Source organism: Etheostoma cragini, chromosome 12, assembly GCF_013103735.1.
Source record: "Etheostoma cragini isolate CJK2018 chromosome 12, CSU_Ecrag_1.0, whole genome shotgun sequence".
Taxonomy (NCBI): Eukaryota; Metazoa; Chordata; class Actinopteri; order Perciformes; family Percidae; genus Etheostoma; species Etheostoma cragini.
The window spans coordinates 23,171,486-23,194,806 of NC_048418.1; the positions used below are offsets into that span (position 1 = coordinate 23,171,486).

The 23,321-nt window shown below is 40.1% G+C and overlaps 4 protein-coding genes across 6 annotated transcripts; 1 reads left to right on the plus strand and 3 right to left on the minus strand.

The window, feature by feature from the left end:
- Window positions 1–100: 100 nt before the first annotated feature.
- Window positions 101–5,732, plus strand: LOC117954293 (phospholipid scramblase 2). The gene is made up of 8 exons (XM_034887974.1): window positions 101–389; window positions 1,853–2,198; window positions 2,284–2,358; window positions 2,453–2,645; window positions 4,227–4,338; window positions 4,417–4,516; window positions 4,796–4,854; window positions 5,616–5,732. The coding sequence occupies exons 1-8, from the start codon at window positions 387–389 to the stop codon at window positions 5,640–5,642; spliced, it is 915 nt and encodes a 304-aa protein (XP_034743865.1). The 5' UTR covers window positions 101–386; the 3' UTR covers window positions 5,643–5,732.
- Window positions 5,733–6,000: 268 nt separating this feature from the next.
- Window positions 6,001–10,673, minus strand: eif4e2 (eukaryotic translation initiation factor 4E family member 2). 2 transcript variants are annotated; one of them, XM_034887976.1, is made up of 8 exons: window positions 10,537–10,673; window positions 9,700–9,811; window positions 9,464–9,598; window positions 8,888–8,992; window positions 7,890–8,042; window positions 7,656–7,792; window positions 6,984–7,057; window positions 6,001–6,885 (listed from the first exon to the last, which is right to left on the minus strand). In XM_034887976.1, exons 1-7 carry the CDS (start codon window positions 10,554–10,556, stop codon window positions 7,009–7,011), a joined length of 711 nt encoding a protein of 236 aa, XP_034743867.1. In that variant the 5' UTR covers window positions 10,557–10,673; the 3' UTR covers window positions 6,001–6,885; window positions 6,984–7,008. The 2 variants fall into 2 exon arrangements, with proteins under 2 accessions (XP_034743867.1, XP_034743868.1); XM_034887977.1 differs by having other exon boundaries at window positions 7,652–7,792.
- Window positions 10,674–10,777: 104 nt separating this feature from the next.
- On the minus strand, window positions 10,778–20,183 carry capn10 (calpain 10). 2 transcript variants are annotated; one of them, XM_034887972.1, is made up of 13 exons: window positions 19,873–20,182; window positions 18,529–18,774; window positions 17,918–18,049; window positions 17,597–17,793; window positions 16,865–17,088; window positions 16,641–16,782; window positions 15,750–15,916; window positions 14,959–15,215; window positions 14,674–14,876; window positions 13,371–13,626; window positions 12,514–12,707; window positions 12,355–12,400; window positions 10,778–11,886 (listed from the first exon to the last, which is right to left on the minus strand). In XM_034887972.1, exons 2-13 carry the CDS (start codon window positions 18,670–18,672, stop codon window positions 11,857–11,859), a joined length of 1,992 nt encoding a protein of 663 aa, XP_034743863.1. In that variant the 5' UTR covers window positions 18,673–18,774; window positions 19,873–20,182; the 3' UTR covers window positions 10,778–11,856. The 2 variants fall into 2 exon arrangements, with proteins under 2 accessions (XP_034743863.1, XP_034743864.1); XM_034887973.1 differs by lacking the exons at window positions 10,778–11,886; window positions 12,355–12,400 and having other exon boundaries at window positions 12,514–12,740; window positions 19,873–20,183.
- A 662-nt stretch (window positions 20,184–20,845) lies between these two features.
- ccl20a.4 (chemokine (C-C motif) ligand 20a, duplicate 4) lies at window positions 20,846–23,005 on the minus strand. The gene is made up of 4 exons (XM_034888453.1): window positions 22,777–23,005; window positions 21,984–22,089; window positions 21,812–21,892; window positions 20,846–20,928 (listed from the first exon to the last, which is right to left on the minus strand). The coding sequence occupies exons 1-4, from the start codon at window positions 22,838–22,840 to the stop codon at window positions 20,919–20,921; spliced, it is 261 nt and encodes an 86-aa protein (XP_034744344.1). The 5' UTR covers window positions 22,841–23,005; the 3' UTR covers window positions 20,846–20,918.
- Between the last annotated feature and the right edge of the window lie 316 nt (window positions 23,006–23,321).

A 23,321-nucleotide genomic window follows, 5' to 3' on the forward strand; every position in this document is an offset into this window, starting at 1 on the left:
ATGATGACTCTCAGAAATGTCTAAATCCAGTCTTTGACACTTTTTTGAGGCACATAGAAAACAGTGTCCCTTCCCAGGTTACCCACGAAACTCAGAACCACAGCCCAGCCCCCCCCCCACCTCTGGAAGCAGGATTTCAATTACATGGCTGAGTGGTGCCTTTCTAGTCCAACAAAAGGTAGATCCGGCTTGTTGGGATGGAAACAGAGTCAGGGGGGTGAGACACAGGGGACAAAAGACACACCCACATACTCACAAAGTCAAACATAACTATGTGAATATTCACACAAACACACAGAGGGGGTGAGGAAGATCACCCCATCATCATGATGCCTCATGGACACTTAGATTATCAAAGTAATCCTCCAGAGTCCGGTTGACCACAGATGGTAAGCAAGATACTTCGAATGCTCTATTGTGCCATTTTCTGTCTTCTGCGAGGGTTATGTAAACCGTGTGGTCACCTGTTGTACTTTTTTACCAACCACTGTCTATATGCAGTACACGAAGATGGGGTATTTGGTACTTTGTTGTGCATGCAGCTGCAGAATGAGACCAAACTGTGTAAGCTGAGTGTGTGTGTGACGTGAATAAGAAGGAGGCTGAGGCTGGCGGCTGGGATGACTTTGATTTTTTTTAAAGGGTCTGCTGTTTATATCGGTCCCATAGATCTGTCTAAACCTGCAGATGGCTGTTAGGGACCTTAAGTCATGGGGGGGGGAGTTGTTTTTCTTCTTGTGTTCCTGGTAAAATCAAGAGTTCAATTAAATATCAATTGTTTTGAATTGTAAGCCTTCATTTTAAACAAAGACAACCATTTTCCATTTAGTTTTTATTTTATTTTATACTTTAGTGTCAAAACTACAATTGCATGGATCATTAATGGACCTTTAATTAATGATTTTCTTTTAATAGAATAGAATAGAATGCCTTTATTGTCATTATACACAAGTACCTGTGCAATGAGATTAAAGCAATCCCTTTACAGTGTTGACACAAAATATGGAACTGCTGTTCAAAGTAAATACATTTCTTGTTGTTGTCATAGCATGTAAGACTAGATCTACTTTATTCTGCAAATGTAATATTTAGAAAAACACACAATGCCTGGACTGGAAGTTATTACACTCCTTGTCAATTCAAATACTGCCAATTTACAATATATTTGTATGTAACTGACAACATCCTGGTTTATTGTGTCGCACCATTCTGGTGCCTAACAATAACATCTGTAAAGTGACGTTTGACCCAGGTCACACACACACCTGTTGCACATGATTTCTATTTTTCTTTTTTTCCGAAAGCATATTTATTGGTCAAACCTCGCACATTATTACAGGCTGTATTGGGAATAACAATGGGTAGCAGGTTAGAATTTTTTTTTTCTTTTTTTTTAAAAGAACAAAAAAAACATACTTTCCCACCGATAAAAAATACAAAAAATAAAATGAAAAATGAAAACAAAAAAAATAAAGAAAATAAAGAAAATAAAAATAAAATAAAATAAAGTAAAGTAAAATGAAAAATAAAGAAATGAAGAAAAAAAATTAAAATTAAAATTAAAATTAAAATTAAAATTAAAATTAAAATTAAAATTAAAATTAAAATTAAAAATTTTAAAATCAAATGGAAAATTGGGTCAAGGGGACTACCGTTGGCTCAGAATCATAAATCTTCCTACAATAGGAGACACACCAAATGTACCAATCATGGGGCATGGGGACATAGGGACATTAAGGACTACAGAGTGGGTGTCAAAAAGGATGTCCAAAAAGAATATAGCTTAGGACAGGAGAGTCAGTCCGACTGTTTATCATTGTTATGAAATTGCTAACTCCACGTGTATCTTTAGTTTGAAACCATGTCAGCGGTGACCAATCAGCCTCTTCCCTATGGTGGACTGGAACGAGAGAAGCACATCCAGATGATCTTCGGAGCTTTCCAGAACCGCTGTGGGCCCTCATGTGAGTGCGACGGTCACTCACCTGGACCCAAACGCCACTTTCCAGACTCTGGTGAGCAGGTGTCAGGTCTGGCTCCTGGGAGGAAGATGGAGAACTACTACACGCAGTCACCAGGAAAAGTGAGCAGACTGGGGATGGAGGAGCAGCGGCCTGGAGGTGCAGCAGGATCCCACTTCATGTCGGTGCTGGAAACAGTCAGTCAGATACATATCACTGCCAGACCAGAGCTGCAAGGCGAGTAGGAGGGATTATTGTGTGTATTTGTGTGTAAAAAACAATAAGTGTCTGTTTGAAAAACAATACCGCTTATCTTCTGTAGGTCCACAGTGTGTTCCCAGGAGGATTTACAGCATCACCACAGGAAACAGGTCCCAGTTATTTGTGGCCATGGAAGGTACTGGTCTCTAACTTAGAACATGTATCTGCATTTCATAGAAAGAGTAAGTTAAAATGTTTTTTTTTTTCTTGATCTCCCCCCCCCCTGTCAGAGAGTTCTTGTGTGTGCCTACAGTGTTGCGGTCCAGCCCGGGCGTGTTCTTTGCAGGGCTTCGACTGTCAGGGCCGGCAGGTCTTTTATTTTGAAAGGCCCCTTAGGGTGGACGCCTGCTGCCTCGGCTGCTGCCTGATGGAGATCAGGGCCTACACACCTCAAAAACATCTGGTTGGCACCGTGTGTCAGAGGTACGGCAGTCTGAATCTGAACCTGGACTGTAACAGTGGTGAAAAGAACAGTTGGTCATAAAAAGTCACAAAAAGTCATATTATAGTATGTCATAACAGTCATAAAAGGTCATACTATAGTATGTCATAACAGTCATAAAAAGTCCTAAAAGGTCATACTATAGTACGTCATAACAGTCATAAAAAGTCCTAAAAGGTCATACTATAGTATGTCATAACAGTCATAAAAAGTCCTAAAAGGTCATACTATAGTACGTCATAACAGTCATAAAAAATCATGGCATAGTATGTTATTAAATATTAATTAAAAGCCATACTATTGTCATAAAAGGTCATAAAAAAGTCATACTATAGTATGTCATACTAGTCATAAAAAGTCATAGTATACTATGTCATAACAGTCATAAAAAATCATAGTATAGCATGTAGCAAAACGTCATAAAAGTTGTGGTATAGTATGTCATAAAGTCATAAAAAATGACATAAACAAGTTCTAGTATGTCATGACAGTCATTAAAAGTCAGAGTAAAGCATGTCATAAAAAGTCATATCTAAAGTCATAGTGTAGTATGTCATGAAAAATGAAATAAAAACTGATATTATAGTGTGTCGTCCAAAGCTACATAAAATAGTATGTTGTTAAAACTTACATATTAATACTCAAAACCCTTAATTAAAAGGATTAGTTTCTCTGAAATTACAAAAAGAGACAACAGAAATCCCACTATTAAGTAACTAAATACGTAATCTAAGTTTTGAGAGATGTTGCTGTTAAAATACTTCAAATTTAATGTATCATATTTTAATTTATTTGCGTGAATGAACCCTTTAACCCCCACTATCAGAACACTATAGCAGCAATCTTAATACTTTACATTCTCAGACTGAACAGCTTGCCAAGTGAGTCTTTTTCCATGTCACTCCCAGCCTCTGGCCACCCAGCCTGAGCCACCGTAGAGACTCAGGCCGGTCTCTAAATAGCACTGAGAGCTTTTATTGTTCCGCCCAGCTGGGGCGTAGTCTAATCCTGGGAGACTTAATGCACAAAACAGCTGCTTGGACTGAGACACACAGACAGAGCTGCGCTGGGCTACATGGGAGGGAAGGAATGCCACATCCCTCCTAATGTGAATGTTGGCTAATGGGAAAAATGGTGGCACCCAGTCTCCTGTAGTCAACCCAAAATACCTCCTTCTTCCTCTGGCCTGAATCTGACTCCAGGGTTAGCTGGGGTGGGTGCCTTTGTGTGTCGAATTTAGAGTTTTCCAGGAGCAACGCTCGATGAAGTTGTCCCCAATTAAGACTGACCTGGCAGAGGTTTCGGTGACCAGAGATCTACTTGGTATAAATACTGTATTCTCTCAATTGTGCACGAATAAAGAATGCCCCAGTTTGAACTCTTCCGTCACCACGCAAACAAGGGTTTTGGTGCTGCAGAATCATGACAGCTGAAAATGGGATCAACCAAGCATCAAGGCTGGGCTGCGCCAATGTGTGAAGTACTGGCCAGTGTATCTGCCAGGTTGCTTATTGCACAATTATGTAAGGAAATGTGTAAAGTTGCGTTTTGGCTTTTTTCAGGTGGAGCATGTTCACCCCTCTCCTGGAAGTGTGTGATTCAGAAGGAGCCTTGACCTTCCGGATCCAGGGCTCCTGCTGTCCATACCGCTGCTTGTCCAACCAGCAGCTCCAGGTAGAACATTTAATCAACCCAAAATGAAACATACAAGTGTATTTCATTTACTAGATTTTGCTTTCAATCACACGCCAGATTGTCTCTAACATTGGCGAGAAGATTGGAACGATATGGAAGAAATGGCCTGGCTTCAATGACGAACATAACATGGACCATGAATACTTTGGCTTGGAGGGTGAGTTGTGTCTAAAAATAAATAAAATATAAGATTTCCAATTCCTCCTGAAGTGGTTCCCAAACCTCTCCTGTCACGCCCCCCTTTGGAGTACAAAATAAAGTCAATAAGAATTGGATTGACATAAGAATATGATGTGTTACTTCTCACTTATCTTTTTTGTAGTGCAAATGAAAATAAGTGACTTACACCTGTGTTTACAAGTTAAACCCCCCCACCCATGAACCACTGTTGTATTATATTTTAACATTTTATTTGGACTTTTCATTACTTGTCCAGTGCCGCGGAATATGGAATCGCGCAATAAACTGCTGCTGCTGGCGGCCACTTTCTTGTTGGTAAGTATATGAAGTTCTATTAGAACTCTTGCAGGAAGATACTGTTTTGTTGTGTTAAATTAGGCCTTTTTCACAGAAGGTACAGCAGAGGTTAACATTGTTTTACATCATTTAGCTGCTTCAGTTTCAGGGTCCAGGTGTTGTGCATGCTACGGTCATGGTTTACTGGGACTGCAGCAGGAAACTCAGCATTCCTTGTTCTTTAATGTGTTTGCTGTGAAATAAAGGTTGGTAACACTTTACAATAAGGTACACAAAGAAGGGTAGTAGCTGTTTTTGAAAGAGTAACGAATGATTAGTTACCCTTTTTCAAAAGGGTAACTAATCACGTGTTACCCTTCTGAAAATGGGTAACTACCCTTCTGAAAAAGGGTAACTAATCATGCGTTACCTTTCTGAAAAAGGGTAACTACCCTTCTGAAAAAGGGTAACTAATCATGCGTTACCCTTCTGAAAAAGGGTAACTACCCTTCTGAAAAAGGGTAAATCATTTTGTGTTACCCTTCTGAAAAACAATAACTACCCTTCAGAAAAACAATAACTACCTTTCTGAAAAAGGGTAAGTACCCTTTTGAAAAGGAGTATCTACCTATCTGAAAAAGTAACTACCCTTCCAAAAAAGGGTAACTAATCATTCGTTACCCTTTACAGTAACTCCCCTTTTTTGTGTACCTTACTGCAGTGTTACCAAAGCAAAACACAAAGAAATCCCTCACTGACCAGCTCACCTTTTTTTCTTTTTCTTACCATTTCCTCTACAGAATTACATGTTCTTTGAAATGAGCTGACTAATGAAAAGGATCAATCAAGACGTTGGAAGTGGGCTGCGACTAATGAGGAACACCAGCCGAGTCACTTCGTAGTCCAAGAGACGGCTAATGACACTGTACAAGCTTTAGCAGCAGCTGCATATTTGACATTTATTGCTATAATTCATCAGGTGTACATCCAGCAGTGTTTGACACACACACACACACACACACACACACACACACACACACACACCTGTACCCATCATCGCACCACCAATTACGGGTAGCATTACACTATAGGTGCTTTCTTGACATGGTTCCCAAAAATGCTCCCGAGGAATTGATTAAAAAAAAAACGGTAACAGACCCTGACCCTGGGCCCAGATTCATTTGTTTCTTTTTCTACAAAATGGAAAAGGGAGTGAAGGTCAGTGTTTCAGGACTCCTATACTCCTTTGAGGACATTAAAGCAGAGCCCATCCCTTGGATTCTTTAAAAGGTGGGATAAAGACAAAACAGGAAAAACTGGTTTTGGGGTTGGGCTCGAGGCCAGGCACAGTGATTCAGTCCATTATTACGATGCCGGTTCTACAACCTGCCCAGCACAGGATGGTCCTCATCCTTTGGGATCCAACCTCCAGCTCCCAGATAGAGAATCATTCCTGATTCACTTAAGTGATCTTTTTAAGTAGACTGTATTTACAAATACATCATACACAATATTAATAGTTATCGTTCTAGTTTGAAATGACCAGAGGAATTATAGTTATAATTCAGCACTGTAATAAAATAACATCTAGCTGCAACCCAGTTTGAGTCCCAATAAAACAGATTCGTTTTTAACAGCAGGATGTGTGATGTTATGCAAAGCAACACGAGCTGATCTAGTTTAAATAACAGATTTGTTTTGTTGTATTTTGTCAAGTACACTTTGTTAACAGCTAACGGCCAGATCAGCAAACACTAGTCACATGGCCTTGCTCTGGTGCCAAGTTAACAGATGTCATAACTCGCATGATTAAAAATAAAAAATACAATAGGAGGCTCTTTCTTTCTTCTCTGGTTGATTAAAAATAACGCATTTTTTCTTTCTTCGGCTTGGTTCAGTGTTCTGTTGACAGGCTTTTCGGTTCATTTCCAATTTGACGCAAAGACGCAATTGGTCTTCTTGCCTCTGATCCTGACTTTTTGCTCTGTCTTCGTCTTACACAGTGCCAATCCACATGGAGGAATTCTTCTCTAGACTCGTCATCCCCCAGCACATCACATATTCGCACACCTACACACCACAAAAAGAGACACACGTTGGCATGACACAAAGTACATCGGAGACTGACTATTTTGCTCACTTCAAACTAATGTAGCAGCAGTACTTACTCCTGCAGAGGTCGTCTGTGAGGGGCTAACGTCCGCCACTAGGATTCACCAGTCCATGGAAGTCTTCCCATGCTCTGTTAACAAAGGATGCAGCACATCATCATTCAAAATAAACAAAGCGTCTGGATATTTGAGCCTTTTTCCAAATGGGAGAATCCCAACTGCATCAATTCACTCCAAAAGCATATGAAACATGATGGAGTACTTCTTTTAACAGACACACTAACAAACAAAAATGTAAATATCCGGTGTCTTTTTTAATTTTATAGCTATGAATGTTTTAATTAAAGGATTTCATTAGTAAATCATGAGTGCCAAAGAAAAGTAATGGAGTAATACCAGTAGCCCTGCAGAAAACATTTCACTTTATTATCGATTATAATGTTATAACTTGAATTTTTATTCTATAAAATGTCACAATATGTTGAAAATCATTAGTTCCCAGAGCCCAAAGTGACATCTACAAACTGCTGTTTCATCTACATCCAACAATTCAAATTAGAAGCTGCAAATCTTCACACTTGAGAAGCGAATTATTGTAATTCAAAATATGAATTACCAAACGTCTATCTGTGTAAGTTGTGAGAAACGTTAGTGAGCATGCACACATTTATGTGTGTGTGAGAGGGATAGAGAGAGAGAGAAAATAACAAAACGAAGAGACATACATACTTAATGCTGTCTGTGTGAGTCTTGTACTCCATGATGGTGTTGGGAGGCAGGTTGAGGACTCTGCGCAGGGTGTCCCTGATGCGGGCTGTGGTGGCCTGGTCGCTAGCCGTTTTGTTCCAGATGGAGATGATGTCCTCCTGGAGAACAAAAGCAGAGAAGGCATGTCTGAGTGTACTGAAGGAGGCAGTGACTTGGCACAACAGGTAGGTGTGTGTGTGTGTGTTGCTTTTTTACCTGGAAGCGTACGGACACCACAGCCCCGCAGATCTCCTCTCCAACCATGAACTGCTCCCCGAGCATGGCCAGGATCAGGTTCTCCCAGCACCGAGACGCCAGGCCTTTCCTCAGACGGATGATCCACTTCCCTCCCATCTTATTGGCATCATCCTAAAAACGACATATGTATCATAAATGTATGATCATCTTGCAACACCAGGTGCTTGAACTCTGGACTGTTGACACAGTAGGCAGGTTCTAATCTCGGGGAGCCATTATCTAGTAGACGAGGAGCAGGCTTGCGCGAAAACGCTGAATTTTAAACTGCTGTACAAAAATTATTTTCTCATTAGAAAATTCTGAGAATTTGTGTACTTGGTTAAGACAACATAGAGATGACTGTGATTTATTTTCACAAAGATCAACGAATGCCAAACGGATGTTTAAAGATGCTCTATTTTGCGTTTAACTGCAATGCGTAGACGAGATGGATAGATTTTGAGATAAACTTCTGAAATTGTGCACACCACACCTACAATGATCTTCAAATGTTGTGATTTATTCCTATGAAGATCAAGGATTTTCATAAATCAAAAAACTGAAGATTGTGGAGGGCAGTCTGCGGAAGAAGTTCCCCAAATCTGGTGTCAATTGAAACCAAACTGTGGGAGTTAAAGGGTTTAAGAAGTTTTGCGTTTTTTGCAAAAAGTAGAGTGATGGAAGTGAAGTTGTGATGTTGTAGCGTGGTTGATTTGTTATGAATTTTTTGAAATTAAGATAGCTGTTGTAGCGCCACCATCAGGATAATTAGCACACAAATCGCACTGATTGAGTCGGGCATAGAACTGGACTTATGTGCAGAGTTTGGTGAGTTTTCGTGCATGGGAGCATGAATTTCTTAGGAAGAAAAAGATGAAAAAGAAGAAGACAGGCAAAAACAATAAAGGTCCTTGCAGCTTTGCTGCTTATAAATAAATAAATGCATTCTATAGTGTACAATATCTCAGAGCACCTACCTCCCACATGGGTTTAATACCCTCCTTGAAGAGGTGGAAGTCACTATGGCCCGTCAGGTCGCCTGGCCGGATCATGTGACTGTAGAAACGCCAGAACTGCTCCACCTTGGGAAGGACAGGAAACGTAAAACATTAAAATGAGATTTGAAAGAACGCAAATAGCTAATCTTGAAGATCAAGATTAATCGAATGTGCAATATTTAGCTAAATGTGTGGTGTGACAACTTTTTATCATTATATTTACGTTTTTTTCATAACATAAATGCTAGAATGTTCCTTATCACACAGCGAAATGTCCTATTTTCAGAGGATTTTTCAGTCATTTTTTGTATTACTTTATTTAACATTTAACATAGGTGGTGCAATATGTTGATTATGATAAATGTTCTGTGTTTGATTGTTCAATGTTAATTCATGCTAATTAAAAGAAAAACATGTCTGCTTAATGCTCCGTGACATGTCTTATCTGTAACACAGTGAATGCTGAACTTTAGATAAACCTTTAAAAAAGCAATAGAGTGTCCAGTTCCTATCTACTGTATGCCCCATCTAAATAGGTCATAAGAAGTGATTTACCGAGGCAAAGCTACCAATCTGTTTAATGTTCTGCTCGTAGCTCTGAGTACTGGCTGGTCTCCCTGGGGTGCGTCTGGAGTACCAAAAGGTGTAGTTGTATTGAAGAGGGTGCTCTCCTGCACCTGGCACCACCATCTGCAAAAAAAAAAACAAGAAAGTGAATAAGCTTTACAATTAACTTTGAAGCTGCAAACACAGACACAAGTCTTTTTTCTTTTCTTTTTAAAGAGGCATACCTTTTTCTTGGAGATGTTCTGTTCCTTGTCCTCGTCTTCAGCTTTTTCCTTCTCACTGTCTTTCGGTGAGCCTTGGTCCTGGTCGTGGTCTCCACTGTCATCATCTTTCAGACTGGAAACAGAAAGCAAAATAAAAATGGCTCTGTCTTGCACTGAGTTCATTAAAATTAAGGGGACTATTACATTGCTAAAATGAATGCTGTTAAAAACATAGAGAAAGTGCATTTTTAGTTTTAATTGTTTTAGAGAGGTGTTGAGTCAACGTTATGAAGATATCCTGCATTAGCTAGGTAACGTTACACCTAATGAACTTTCAACTGAGAGGTTTTTACCTATAAACTCCAAATATGTAGACTTTTTAAGATGTACACGTACACATCTGCACTTCAACCACTCTCACCGTGAATATACTACAACACACTGTTAACTATCTGCATGTACTTTAGCGCCATGGGAGTCTAGTTTGTACCGACAAAGTGCGCACATTCCCCCGCCTCTGAACAACTACCACACCGAGGATAAAAGGCCCTGTCAGCCTTCCGCTAGGCTAAGCTACAGCTAACAACACAGCATATCCTCTACTATGAAATACTTGGTAATGTCTTTTGTTATTTCCCTTCGTTGGAAATGCACCTATGTGTGGACATTGCTCTCATATGGGTGTAAGACCAACGTTATGTGTTGCACAGAGCATTCAGGACCATGCAATAAAGCTGACACACCTCTCTTTTTTACACGCAAGCGCCTTCATTATGGTTACGCTACACCGTGAACTTGCAGCCACGACAGGGGGTCCACTCCCTGGCAGATATTCCACAGAAACTTTTGATTACTCACGCGTCAAATTTGTTGTTCATTATTTTCTAGGTGAGAGTCTTTCGGAGTCGGACCACAGCCTCCTGAATTCCGCAGGAACGGCGGCGCGCACAGCGGACGCACGTGTACGCGCACGCAGTATGTTGGTCGATTAGACAGTGGTGATGAACGTGAGGGTGACAGCTTTCCCCAGTTTTTACCAAATTTTAACATATACAAAAAAACAAAATCCCAACAAAATATAGGACTAATGAGCATCAACTTATGTTTTAACATTTTATTAATCTTACTTTCAAACATAATAAATACACAGTACCACTCTCATCAGTTAATTATAGCTTTGTAAAGGTCTATGTAACACTGGCTCCAATTAATAATCACAAACCCTATGACTTTTACACAGACGAGGCTACAAGCAGGCACACACCACCTCACACACAAATTTTAAACACAACACAAAAAGGACTGTCGGCTTCTTCATTTAAACCAGCCTCCTCTGATGTGCGGCACCCCTCGTTTCATCCCCCCCATCCGCCCGCATTTGCGGCAACTTCAAACCGTGGCTCTGTTCAGGTCCAAGAAGAGCTGTGGACCGAGTCTGGGGGGACAAAAAGGGAGCTGGGGGGTGAGGATGGAGGAACAAAGTGGACTTTTTTAGGTCCAGTCTGACTTTAGTGTTAGTCCGGACGGTAAGCGCGTTTGCTGATGACATACTGAGAAAACCCTGTCTGTGTCTAAGAGAAAAACAAGTCAAGCTAGGTAAAGAGCAGAGTATCTGGGGGTGAGGGATGGGAGGAAAGCTCTGGCATGGTATGGCACGGTATGGTGTGGTGTGGTTTGGTTGGCTCTGCTGTCGGAGACCATCCCCTCGCCCCTTGCCCCCTATGCCTCTGTGAGGACCTTCATGAGAGGGCCCTTTGTTCTAGGCCGGCAGGCGCACCAGTGAGTGAATGAGCAAGAGCGGCGGCGGTCCTCTTCAATGGCGGCTGTTTGTTTACACCAGCCAGTCCCGTCATACTTCATTAGCAGCCCAGCCCACCGACAACTTCTGATGTCCTAATCGCCGATGAGTGCGTGGCTGCCCAACAGCCCTGAGCCTCAGCGGTTCAGGATAAAGGGGTTTCAAGCATTCCCGACACACACATTCCCACTATATCTGCCTGCCTTCTCAGTCACTGGCGGTACACATACATACACATACAGTACATGCGCTCGGCACACACACACAGCCTCCTTGGTGGGGGTGGATGATGATGGTGATGAGCACTGGTTCTTTCATCATGGGCCAAGAGGCACTGGGAGGTGAGCTGACATCAGTGAAGCAGCAACAGTCCCAGAGAACTAGCTTTGCATCACAGAGATGTGAGAGATCTGCCGCAAGAAAGAGACAAAAGCAAGACAGAGCGATCATTCAGTGCTGCCACCCTCTGACCACAACATACTACATCAACCTTCCATAACACGTTACCATCTGATTGTGTGAGCTTTTTTGGACCTAACTCAAGAAAGTTTCATTACCACAGGACTGCAGCTAATAACACGTTTTTGATAGATATTTGACTGAATCTTTTTGATTATTGGTTTGAAACTTTGGTCTATATGGCTGTGCACTTTTATTCTGAAATCTCTGTGTTAAAAGTGCAGCGTCCTTTAGCCATTTATTTGACTATTGCTCATTGGATAACTGATAAAGATTATCTAGTTATTGTAGAGTATATAGTTTGTGTTTGTACAGATTCTGTAAATCACCCTGATGAAATCACGAAGATTTGTCAGCTAGTGTTGCGCTTTTTTTCACCTTTAGCACTACATAATGCTAGGTTACTTCAATTAACTGACCTCGTGAATGGTACTTCCCAGCCTCTCCTGGCTTCTCACCACTTTCCTAAAAGAGACATACATTCATTATTATTTCTGACAATAATAATAATAATACCTGAAGCTACAGCTAGTATCTGCGTTCTCAGTTCAAGATTAAGACAAAGAAAGAGAGCCAACCTGTGTATTCTGCGAGCCAGGCTGAGGGTGAAGTGTGCTGAGCAGTCAGGGCGGTAAGTGGAGGGCACTATGGTGTAAGCTCCAGGAGGAAGACAGCAGGCCAGGCTGACCTCCTGGGTGTAGCAGTGAGGAACACAACTGGCTGCTGGATCCTCGTCCCTGGGTAAGGTCTGCTCGGATTCCCCTTCTGGGTACTGCATTCATAGTGAAGATCAAATGCTGAGATACTGTAGACAAAGTCAGCATAATTTAAAATGGCTGTACGTAACTTTCAGTTTGTGTTGATTCTAGCGGCCGCTTTGGACTAAAACATTTTTACCACACCCGCTGTCGTAAGGATCTTTTCTTTATGGTGCTGTATTACCCACTCTTGATTATTGAGTTATCGTTACTTGGTCATATAGTCGCATTGAATATTATCTCAGACAGAAAATACGTTAAAGATGCATCATTGCATTTCAAGTGTTGCATACGGTAACTTAGCACACTTTTCGTTGTGAGCTAAACCGGGTTACACTGTCACTAGGTTGGGCGCCAAAGCATGAAGAGACCGCTGTAGCAACCAATGTAATAAAAATCATAATAATAATGTATACTTTATTAATCCTGCAAGGGGAAATTACAATGTTTTCACTCTGTTTGCCGTCAGACCCCTTTGAAATACATGTAGGGTCCCTCATTGTGCTACCGTGGAAGTGTGGTGCTGTTTTGAGGCTTGTGAGTGGTATAGAAATTGAGATTTCATTTTACTTTACCCTCTGGCCAGAAGGCTAGCGTTTTAAGCTAATTACTGGTTTGCGCTAGCTTGTTTCAAGATAGAGAATTGGATAGGAATTGTCCTTTAATATTTGACTGACCTTATAAATGTGAAAGGCAATAGGGTGCAGGTCAGTGTCAGGGCGGCTCTGGTGCAGGGTAATCCTGACATTAACTCCTGATGTCACTGCTGACTCATCACACACTGAAAAGGGGAAACGAGGGTTCTGCCAGTGAGAGAGGAAGTTCCTGCTTCCTCCGGCCGTCTTTCCCTCAACCCACGAGCCCCGGAAGTAACTGGTCTCCCACTCTCCCTCTGTTGTCAATGGCAGGGAAGGTGCTGGACTTTTCAGGGCACTGAGGAGGAAACCCACATTGTCATGTCAGGAATTCCCTCGCAGCACCTTACACGGCAAAACATGGAAGTAGGTCAATCCATCAAAACATGTGTAGGGTAACAAATTAACCAGCAGATGTCACTATTTACTCGCGGCCATTTTAATTATGTGCACAAATAAATGATAAACTGAATAAATCATGTGCACAAATGTATAGATCATAGAAGACAGATCCAGACAATGGACTGGGCATTTCATATTCCTTGCGGCTATAGCAAAGTTCAAGCTTCGTACAAAGTTGATGTCATGTTCATGCTAATGTTTAACATTAACGGCGTTCTTTTTTCCTTAATATTATTAATTGCTATGAGGGCACTCGGGTGTTGAGTCCGGAGTTCAGCGTTGGTGGTGTGGGTGTTGTTACACGCTGACGTCGGGTTAGCAGAGGGCGGAATGTAAACAGCAACGGCGATGGCATGTGAAATTTCCCGTGGAAGGTAATATGGTCGGAGTCCCACAGCGAGCAGTGCAATGTCCGTTTAACGATAAATGTGACCGGGAGTACACCATCTGTTTTTAAGTAGGACGGCAAGTCCCCCGCCTTTACCGCTCTCGGTGTAGTCCCTGTCGGCCAGAACGGTCTAAAAGCCGTCAGTGGAGACGTTGTGGTCCTGTTTCTCCTTGTTGCGTTTAGTTATGTTTGAATTTTTTAAGTGACACCTTAAAAAAAATCAATTACATTTCCCGGGATTTCAGGGATAGTGTTCTTCTGCTCCCAGTTTAGTTCAGATTTTTCATTACAAATGTGTTAACTGTACCCTGTTGGTTGTGTTATTATTTGTGCGTCCGATTTTAATTAATTAATAACGTTTGCGCACCAATGGATTTTTTTATCCTCCATGACACCATTTGGGCTCCATAGAAATTGACATCCACACACATCTGTTAAAGTACCTAATCTGATAACACAAAAAAAACATAACTTTGACGTGCTGCACGTTTTCCGTAGATTTTATATGGATAAGATGAGTTTGTTGGCTTTCTCCGCCTGTAAACTAGTCCTTACCTGAGGGATGTGGAAGTGGAGGAAAAGGCCCTGATGAGGAAGCGGGCCTCAGCTCCTGGCTGGTAGGTGCTGGGGATGAGCAGGTAGTATCCTGGCTCCAGCTGACCATGGAGAACCACCTCTCTTTGGTAGGCGTGGCAGTGAGTAGAAGCACAAGGAGGTTTGTTCAACACCCGGCTTAGATTAAAGCGCCTTTTCTCCACCTAGTGACGGAAAACAAGGGAGTGACATGACGCAAATACACAAACAATAACTTTTTTTTGTCCTATGAGTGACGGCACAAACCTTCCACATGTGTAGAGCGATAGCCTGGTAGTGCTGGTGTGTTGCGTTGTTGCTCTCGTTGAGTGGCGTTTGTGCGTATTTCTCAGTGTTCCTCCATTTTCTATGCTGCAGCAGGGACACCAGCACCTCTCCTCTCTCGCACACTTTGAGCCAAAACTTTGGGTTGCTTCCGTAGCTGCTGCTGTTTCGGCTGCCGCCCGCGGTGTGTCCTCTCCTCCACCGGCCAGCCAGCTGGTGGTTGTGTGTCAGCAGAGTTCCTGTCGGAGAGAAGAGATGTCAGGGTTAAAAAAAGGGGGGCTCCAAATAGGTCTGTAAGTTTAACCCTTGTGTTGTGCTCAGGTCAAATTGACCCGTTTTCCTACATCCATTTTCTTTTTAATTCCCCAAAATAACATGAGTGATTCCACACAACGCTCTTTGGCAAGTACAAATCTCTACTTTCATTAATTTTGGGGTGTCTTATTCTTTTTTATAGCATTTGGAGAGAAAAAAATAGTAAAAGTTTACATATTCCAATCTGTGATTATCCATCAACATCCTTTACCTTTAATTTTATTTTAAATAATTCCTAATTCCTCCAAAAAATGAGGTTTATTAACCAAAAATTCCAAAAATACCTGGAAAAATAAAGTTAATAAGTTAGTGTTACATAGTGTTAAATGTCCAATTAAGAGAAAAAAGTGTTGAAAAAAGGGACAAAAAATGTAAGAAAAAGTTAATAACATTGATTAAAAAGGGTCAACAAAAGACTTCAACACAAGGGTTAAATAACTTTTAAATTGGGGAATTACCAGTATATATGCTCTTTAGGTGCCCCTCATCATTGATGGGGTAGCCCACTGTGACATCATCAAACTGGGACAGGAAATTTGTCTCATCCAACCAGAACTCGCCCTCGGCCACCCTGGCTTGTAGGTCCAAAGCAGAAGCCGGGTCCACAGATCTCCAAGCCACACCACTGCAGACAAAGAGGTAGACTGGGTGAATGCAGACTGAGGAAGTATCCAAATGTCGGGAAAACTTGTGGATTGTACAGGTGTGTATTTGTGAGTGCCGAAAAGGCTTTGCAAAAACATACAATACAATAAATCAAGTCAGCGAGGTGCTATAGCACCCTTTCTCTTGACTTTCTACAGACATACGGAGAGCCCACCCACCCTGGGTGCAGACTTCCGACTTGATGTATACAGTTATTTATGAAGTAAGGCTTCATATTGTTGACCATTAAGAAATCTATTCACAACCATTCATAACACTTTGAGATACAGTTACAATGTCAACGCCAGGGGTGCATGATATATTGACTCAATGTTGTTATCGCGATATCACAATGTTATATCGAAAGTGTTGCGATACTGATCATATTTCATTGGCCAGTTACCATGCCACTTACACATGTTAGTGCACGGGTCCAACCCTATGGAGTGTACTATGTGACATGCGTGCATATTTGTACAGAGTGAGAGTGTACACTACCGGTCAAAAGTTTGGGGTCACATACACATTTCCACACCACTCCATTACAGACAGAAAACCAGCTGATCTGACTGGGGGGCTGATCTTTAAAGCAATATCTACATTGCCAATTATCAGCAACCATTCATACAATGTTCTAAAGGAAAATTCTGTTTACTAATCTGATATCATTTTAAAAAACTAACTGAGAAAACACACATGCCTACCTCCCCATCGAGGCCCCTCCCTGGCAGCATCTTCCCCAGGGGTTTCTGATCCTGAGCAGCAGAACTTTGCTCCCTGACACTGTCTTCACGTCCAACCACTCCATGACAGTCAGCGCGTGGTACTGACCCAGCTCACTGGCACCTACAACAGTCATTGTTGTCGTCAGGTGAGGTGAAACATGCTCAAAATCACTTGTGTCTGCATGAAAACACTTCTTTCTGACCTCCGGGACTGCTGTGAGTGGAGCAGCTGAGCGCACACTCGTCTTTCACTGGATACAGAAGGTTCAGGTCCAGCCTCCTCCTCCTGACCTGGTCGCTGTCGCGTTCTAGTCTCTGCTCCTCCTCGGACTCTCCCAAGCTCCAGCGCTCCGCCACGCCGCCGGTCAAATCCACCAGGGCCTCGGACACCTGCCCGGCCCACAGCCGCTCATATGAGCCGTGAAGCCTAGAGAGGATGGAAGGGGCAGGGATGCATTAGAATGTTGTGTTGTTCATTGTAGAGATGTTCCGATATCATTTTTTCTTCCTGAGTCCAACACCTGGACAATATCTGCTGATATTGACTACAGACTATAGCCTATTTTTGGAATCACTAACCTTGTATGGATATATTATGATTGCCATCATTGTTGTGCGGCCTGCCTCAGGTTAAACCCATTGTAAAACAAATGCTGTACGTACCTTTGAATAAATGCCATTTAATAATAGAACTTTTTATGATCTAGTTTGACAGTCAGTCTTGATGGAAAAAGAACCTAAATAAACTACTTTAAAGTAGATTTTCTTCTGGGCTAAATTATGTGGTATTGAATCGGTGCATATATTTGCCTCACCAATACCGATACCAGCATTTTAGGCAGTATCGGAGGCTTTTCCGATACTGGCACGGAACAACTTTAGTTCATAGTAGATTCACCTGAGAGATAAGACAGGACATTTTAAAGGTTCCTTACTTGGCATAGGCTTTCTCCAACAGGGCTACCCAAAAGGCAGTGGGGGAGTGGCAACGTGAGAAGCAGAGAGTGGAATTGATACAGGGCAGGCGGTCGTCAATGGTCACTTCTGTCCAGTGTCCCCGCTGCCAAAAACTAAACTGGAAGGAGCCCCTGTACTTGCTGTCACCCCACTGGGGCTGGTCTGGGGGCAACACCTAGAAAGAGTCACGGAATAAATCAACACAGCAGTATAGGAGATGCTGGAGATAACATGATGATGACACGCTTATTCACTGCAACTTTGACTAACCAATCTAAATGATAATACAGTTGCTCTACCTTGTTCAGTAGATGTTTGCTCTTGAGCAAGAAGGCGCAGGCACAGAGGAACCAGCAATCTCCTAATAAGCCTTGTTTTGCATGACCCAGGTTAATGTTGTCAGGGAACAGAGCTGGCGACTGGCAGATTTCCTAAAGGTGTGAAATAGGACATGAATTGAGACACACTGACTTAAAGAAGACTTCCGGGGATTTGGGTTTTTGGGGGAAAATTGAAAAAAAAATGAGAAACTTCTCATTATGCAGTGAGTGGTTAAACTGAGCGTGGGTAAATAATGTTGATCTCATCAATCAGAAGTGGTTACCAATTAGGTCAAGGCCTTCTACAACATTGTTTTGTCACACTATATTTTGGTTGAACTACAAGATAATACACAGACATAAAAAGGTTCATATACAGGTATTTGCTTTTAGTGAAATACAGAACAGAATAACTTCCAGGCACCCTTTCATAATCAAATCAACAGCTTAGCATGTGACAGGTGATGCAAGTGTATTGGTCGGAAGCCAAAAGGGAAGAGAAAAATTCTTATGATCTGAACAACAGCATAAAAACATTCAACGTTTGACAAAACACACGTGACGGATTTCCCCTTGGCACTGGATCTCACCTGCGGACGTCGCCAGGTGAGATCCGCCTGCAATTTGGCGATGGGCGTGGAGCTGTCAGAGAACAAGGACGTGTCGTCAGAGGGAAAGTCCAGGTCCTCAAACAGGTCCTCGCCTCCACCCTCTGCGCCCCCTGCTTCTTTCATGGCTCCGGCTTCTTTTCAACCTGGATGAACCTGCTGTGTCAGTGGGTAATCCTCAGCCAGCTGTGACCATCCTCACGGCCTCCATATACATTTGGGTTACACCTAAAAGCAGAAGAAATACTTTGAGTATATTTGTGGTTTTCATCTGTGACTGCATTGTGGGTTTTTTCCTTTTTTTTGGGGGGGAAATATTTGGTATTATACAGTACGTGTGTAGTGTTATTTTATGACAGAACCCAACATCTGAACATTAAGCCATATGAAGGACATGTTAAGCTATGAGGAACACATATTGTGCCATATCAGTCTGTTTTGTGCCTGAAATAAAAGACATTTTTAACAGAATTTCACGCCCTAAAATGTCAGTCCCTTTCACTTACAAATTTCTAAATGTCAGAAAAGGTTTTCTAATGACTTTCTTTGATACATTAGCATTTTATTATTCATCATATGTCCCTGATTTTATCTGACATGGTTTTGTAACTCCTATAAAGAAATATATGGGACTTTGTGGTTAATTGTAGTGGATTGTAAGCACAGAATAACATCCAGCTACTCATTAGATTGTGAAAAATATAACTTTACATCCCATATTTAAAAAAATATGCATCAGTGGATATGTACCTCCACCTTCATGTAAACATTTAAAGAGATGCATTCATGAATAATTCCTTAAACACACCATTTTTTATATCTTAAATGTGATGTTATGTGACTTTATGGATTTAATTGATGTTTTGTGTTCTTTAATTACGTTTTAGTAAGTCTTCCAATTTGGAATTCCTATTATTTTAGTGTTAATGTTATGAGACAGACATGGCCATGTTCAGCCAATATAATATTATAGGAACCTAATTTATTAAAGTATAACCAACTACTGATAGTTAAAACCATCCCGTCATCTTATCAGGCATGCATATTGTAACATTATATAGATATAATGTTACAATTGGTGTTTTACACCATTGTTTGTATGAAAGTAAAGTGTCTTTTAAGGGGGGAACATAGCTATTAGCCATAAGCTATTGTGGTTACACGCCTAGCTTAAGTGATTATAAGCACAAATTCATATTTTAACACACAACCGCAATATCACGAAATATAACGAAAACCTGCATAACTGTGTCTCCATAACTAAACTGTACTGTGACAAACATAGCAGGTAGTTATGTTTATCTCCTCTACGTTTCTATATCTTACCATTGTCCTCTTTTTAGCATCTTTCCTCTCGAGGCTAGCTCTTATTCTTCTAACAACACAGCAGCTAACTGCTAGCTTCAGCTAGCTTGGAATGCAAAGATGTATACTATGCATTTCAGTATCGCTTCGCCTTATCATAGTGTCACAACCATTAACGTTACCACAGTCACATCGAGTTTTTTATCCAGAAGCATGACACATTTCGATATGATTAACAATTAAGGTAAACCACGAATAACATCTTGCCGAGTATGAATTCACGTATATTCTCTTCCGCTTGGAAATCCAGCAGTTCATTCAGTGCTGCTGTGCTGCTGAACACGCCCGCCCCCTACTGGTGGAACAGTGAACTACACCTGGTACTGGCAACACCACACACTGTCAACGGTATGTATTAAATCAGTTATTATATATTTAATATATATATTTATATACATCATATGGTCATAAGTGTTTAATGATGGAAACTACATTATTATTGTTATTTAATTATTGCTATTATTATTATTATCATTATTATTATTGTTATTATCGATCAATATTGTTGATTGATCTATCTATCTATCTATCTATCTATCTATCTATCTATTTATCTATCTATCTATCTATCTATCTATCTATTTATCCATCTATTTATCTATCTATCTATCTATATATCTATCTATCTATCTATCTATCTATCTATCTATCTATCTATCTATCTATCTACTGTATCTATCCTTGAGAACACTAGACATACTACTAATGCGTGTTTACTTCAGCAAAGTTTTGGCACGGGTATTTAGAAATTGTAATGTGGTATTTTCATTATTTCTAAAAAAATAAAAAAAATGAAAAAATAAAAATAAAAAACTTTAGATTTTGTTACTTAAATAGATAAACATAGAACAAAGAAACAGCAGAGTATTCAAAAAAATATATTTATTAATAATAATATTAAAAATAATACAAAAATATTAGATTCATTGATTGTGCCTACATTATATTAATCTTCTGTGTCTTTCAGTTTTTTTTCCTCAGAGGATCTCCACAAGTGACGCTACTGCTCAAGGTTTTCTATTTAAAGAGACAAAAAGAAAAAAACATCATATTTATTCACATACGATTGTAGCATCTTGACTCAATTTTATTTATTTTTTTATTTATTTTTTTGCTCAGTACGGAAGAGGATTAGGGCTAAAATTTGTGAAAAATGTAATGTGAATTCTGAAACTATTCAGAATTATACTTAATTAATACAACTCAGAATTCTGAGATTAAAGTCAGAATTCTGACATTATTCTCAGAATTATAATGTATATTGTATGTATGTATATTGTGTCCTAGTATTTCATTTATATTTATTTTCTGTGCTGTGTGATTGATGTATGTTTGCTGCTGTAACACCATCATTTCCCATTTTTTTGGATCAATAAATATCTATCTATCTATCTACCTATCTACCTATCTATCTATCTATCTATCTATCTATCTATCTATCTATCTATCTATCTATCTATCTATCTATCTATCTATCTATCACTGAGATTAAAGTCATAATTCTGACTTTATTCTCATAATTCTGACTTTAATCTCAGAGTTCTGACTTTGATCTCAGAATTCTGACTTTGTTCACAGAATTCTGAGATTAAAGTCCAAATTCTGGGAAGAAAGTCAGAATTCTGAGAAAGTCAGAATTCTGACTTTATTCTTTGAGATTAAAGTCAGAATGATGGGACTAAGTCAGAATTCTGAGAAAGTCAGAATTTTGAGAATAAAGTCAGAATTTTGACAATAAAGTCAGAATTTTGACATTAAAGTCAGAATTCTGAGAATAAAGTCAGAATTCTGAGATTAAAGTCAGAATTCTGAGAATAAAGTCCGAACTCACATACATGTTTCACCAGTGGCCCTAATCCGCTTCCGTAGCTCAGAGCTCGGTATAGAGAAGTAAACTTACTCTGGTACAGACTCCTGTGCAATTTTCACCCACTTTCTGTCAGGATCGGCACAAACAAGCTTGCTTTTTAATGTCTTGAAGCTGTATTAAGACAAGAGAAGATGTTAGGACATTACTGCTAACAGCAGAGCACATAGTTATGTTTATTATGATTCACAATACATTCTCTTACATTATTGCCTTAATGTTGCAGTGATGTGTGACCTCTTGGACTTTGTAGTATTTCAGATACTTCACTGGGATTGGATGTTCTTGGTACTGTGTGCAGCAGAAGGGACCTTTAAAGAAGAGACATTACAAATATTATAGCATAGTAACATATGTTTCTTCATGTTGTCCTCGGGTCAAATTGACTCGTTTTCCTATGTAATCTTTTTCACTCCCCAAAATAACATGATTGATTCCACACAATGGTCTTTGGCAAGTACCAGTCTCTACTTTCATTAATTTTGGGGTGTCTTATTAAATTTTATAGCATTTGGAGAGAAAAAATTGAAGTAGTTATGAAATAGTATTGAGTAAAAGTTGACATATTCCATCCAGTCTGTGATTATCCATCAACATTCATTCCCTTAATTTTGTCAAAAATAATTCCTAATTTCAGCTTTTCTAACTCAAACATTAGGTATAATTTCCTATAAATGAGCTTTATTGAACCCAAATTTCAAAAATAACAAAAAGTAAAGTTAAGAAGTTAGTGTTACATAGTGTTGAAAACTCAAAAAAAGTGACATACAGTGAAAAAAGTGTCAAAAATGTTGAAAAAAGGGACAGAAACGAGACACAAGACGTTAACAGAAAGTGCTGATTTTCAATCAATTCAAGGAAGACAACATAAGGGTTAAGGGGCCATTTCAATGGGAAAACAGAAACAGAAATACAGGCAACAACAATGTGTTTTCCTACAAGGATAAAATATGAAAAACGCATCACGTGCAGTACATAACTGCTGTAGTCATACTCACTGCTTTCACCCAGGGCCACCAGCACCACCAGCATAAGGGACACCCACACAGTAAGCCTCGCCATCGTCACGCAGCTTCTCTTCAGCGGAGAATTGGTTTTCAGAACTGGATTCTTAGATGGTCTGAACTGATAAAGTTGGACTCTGAAAATGAAGTTTAAATACTCTAATGCCAAAGGTAAATGTCCCACTACAGACCTTGGAACCGTAGCTGGAAATACCGATTCTAATGAAATTGGGTCATGGGTGGAGTATCCGCACAGTGTACTTTTTAACCACAACAGTGGCACAAAACCCCCTCTTCCCTGGGTAAAAAGACAAGAATCTTTTTAAAGATCCTGGCATGATGTAAGAATCAGAATCATAAATACTTACTACTAATACTTTTTTTACTTTACTTTTTTAATACTTTATTAACTACGAATACATATAAAGAAATATAAGGAGTGTGTATATGTGCAGTATTGACACAGTTAAAGGAATCTTATAATACGGTATTAGGCTGCTATGCTGACTATGAATAAAAAGGTTGTACATTACAGTAAA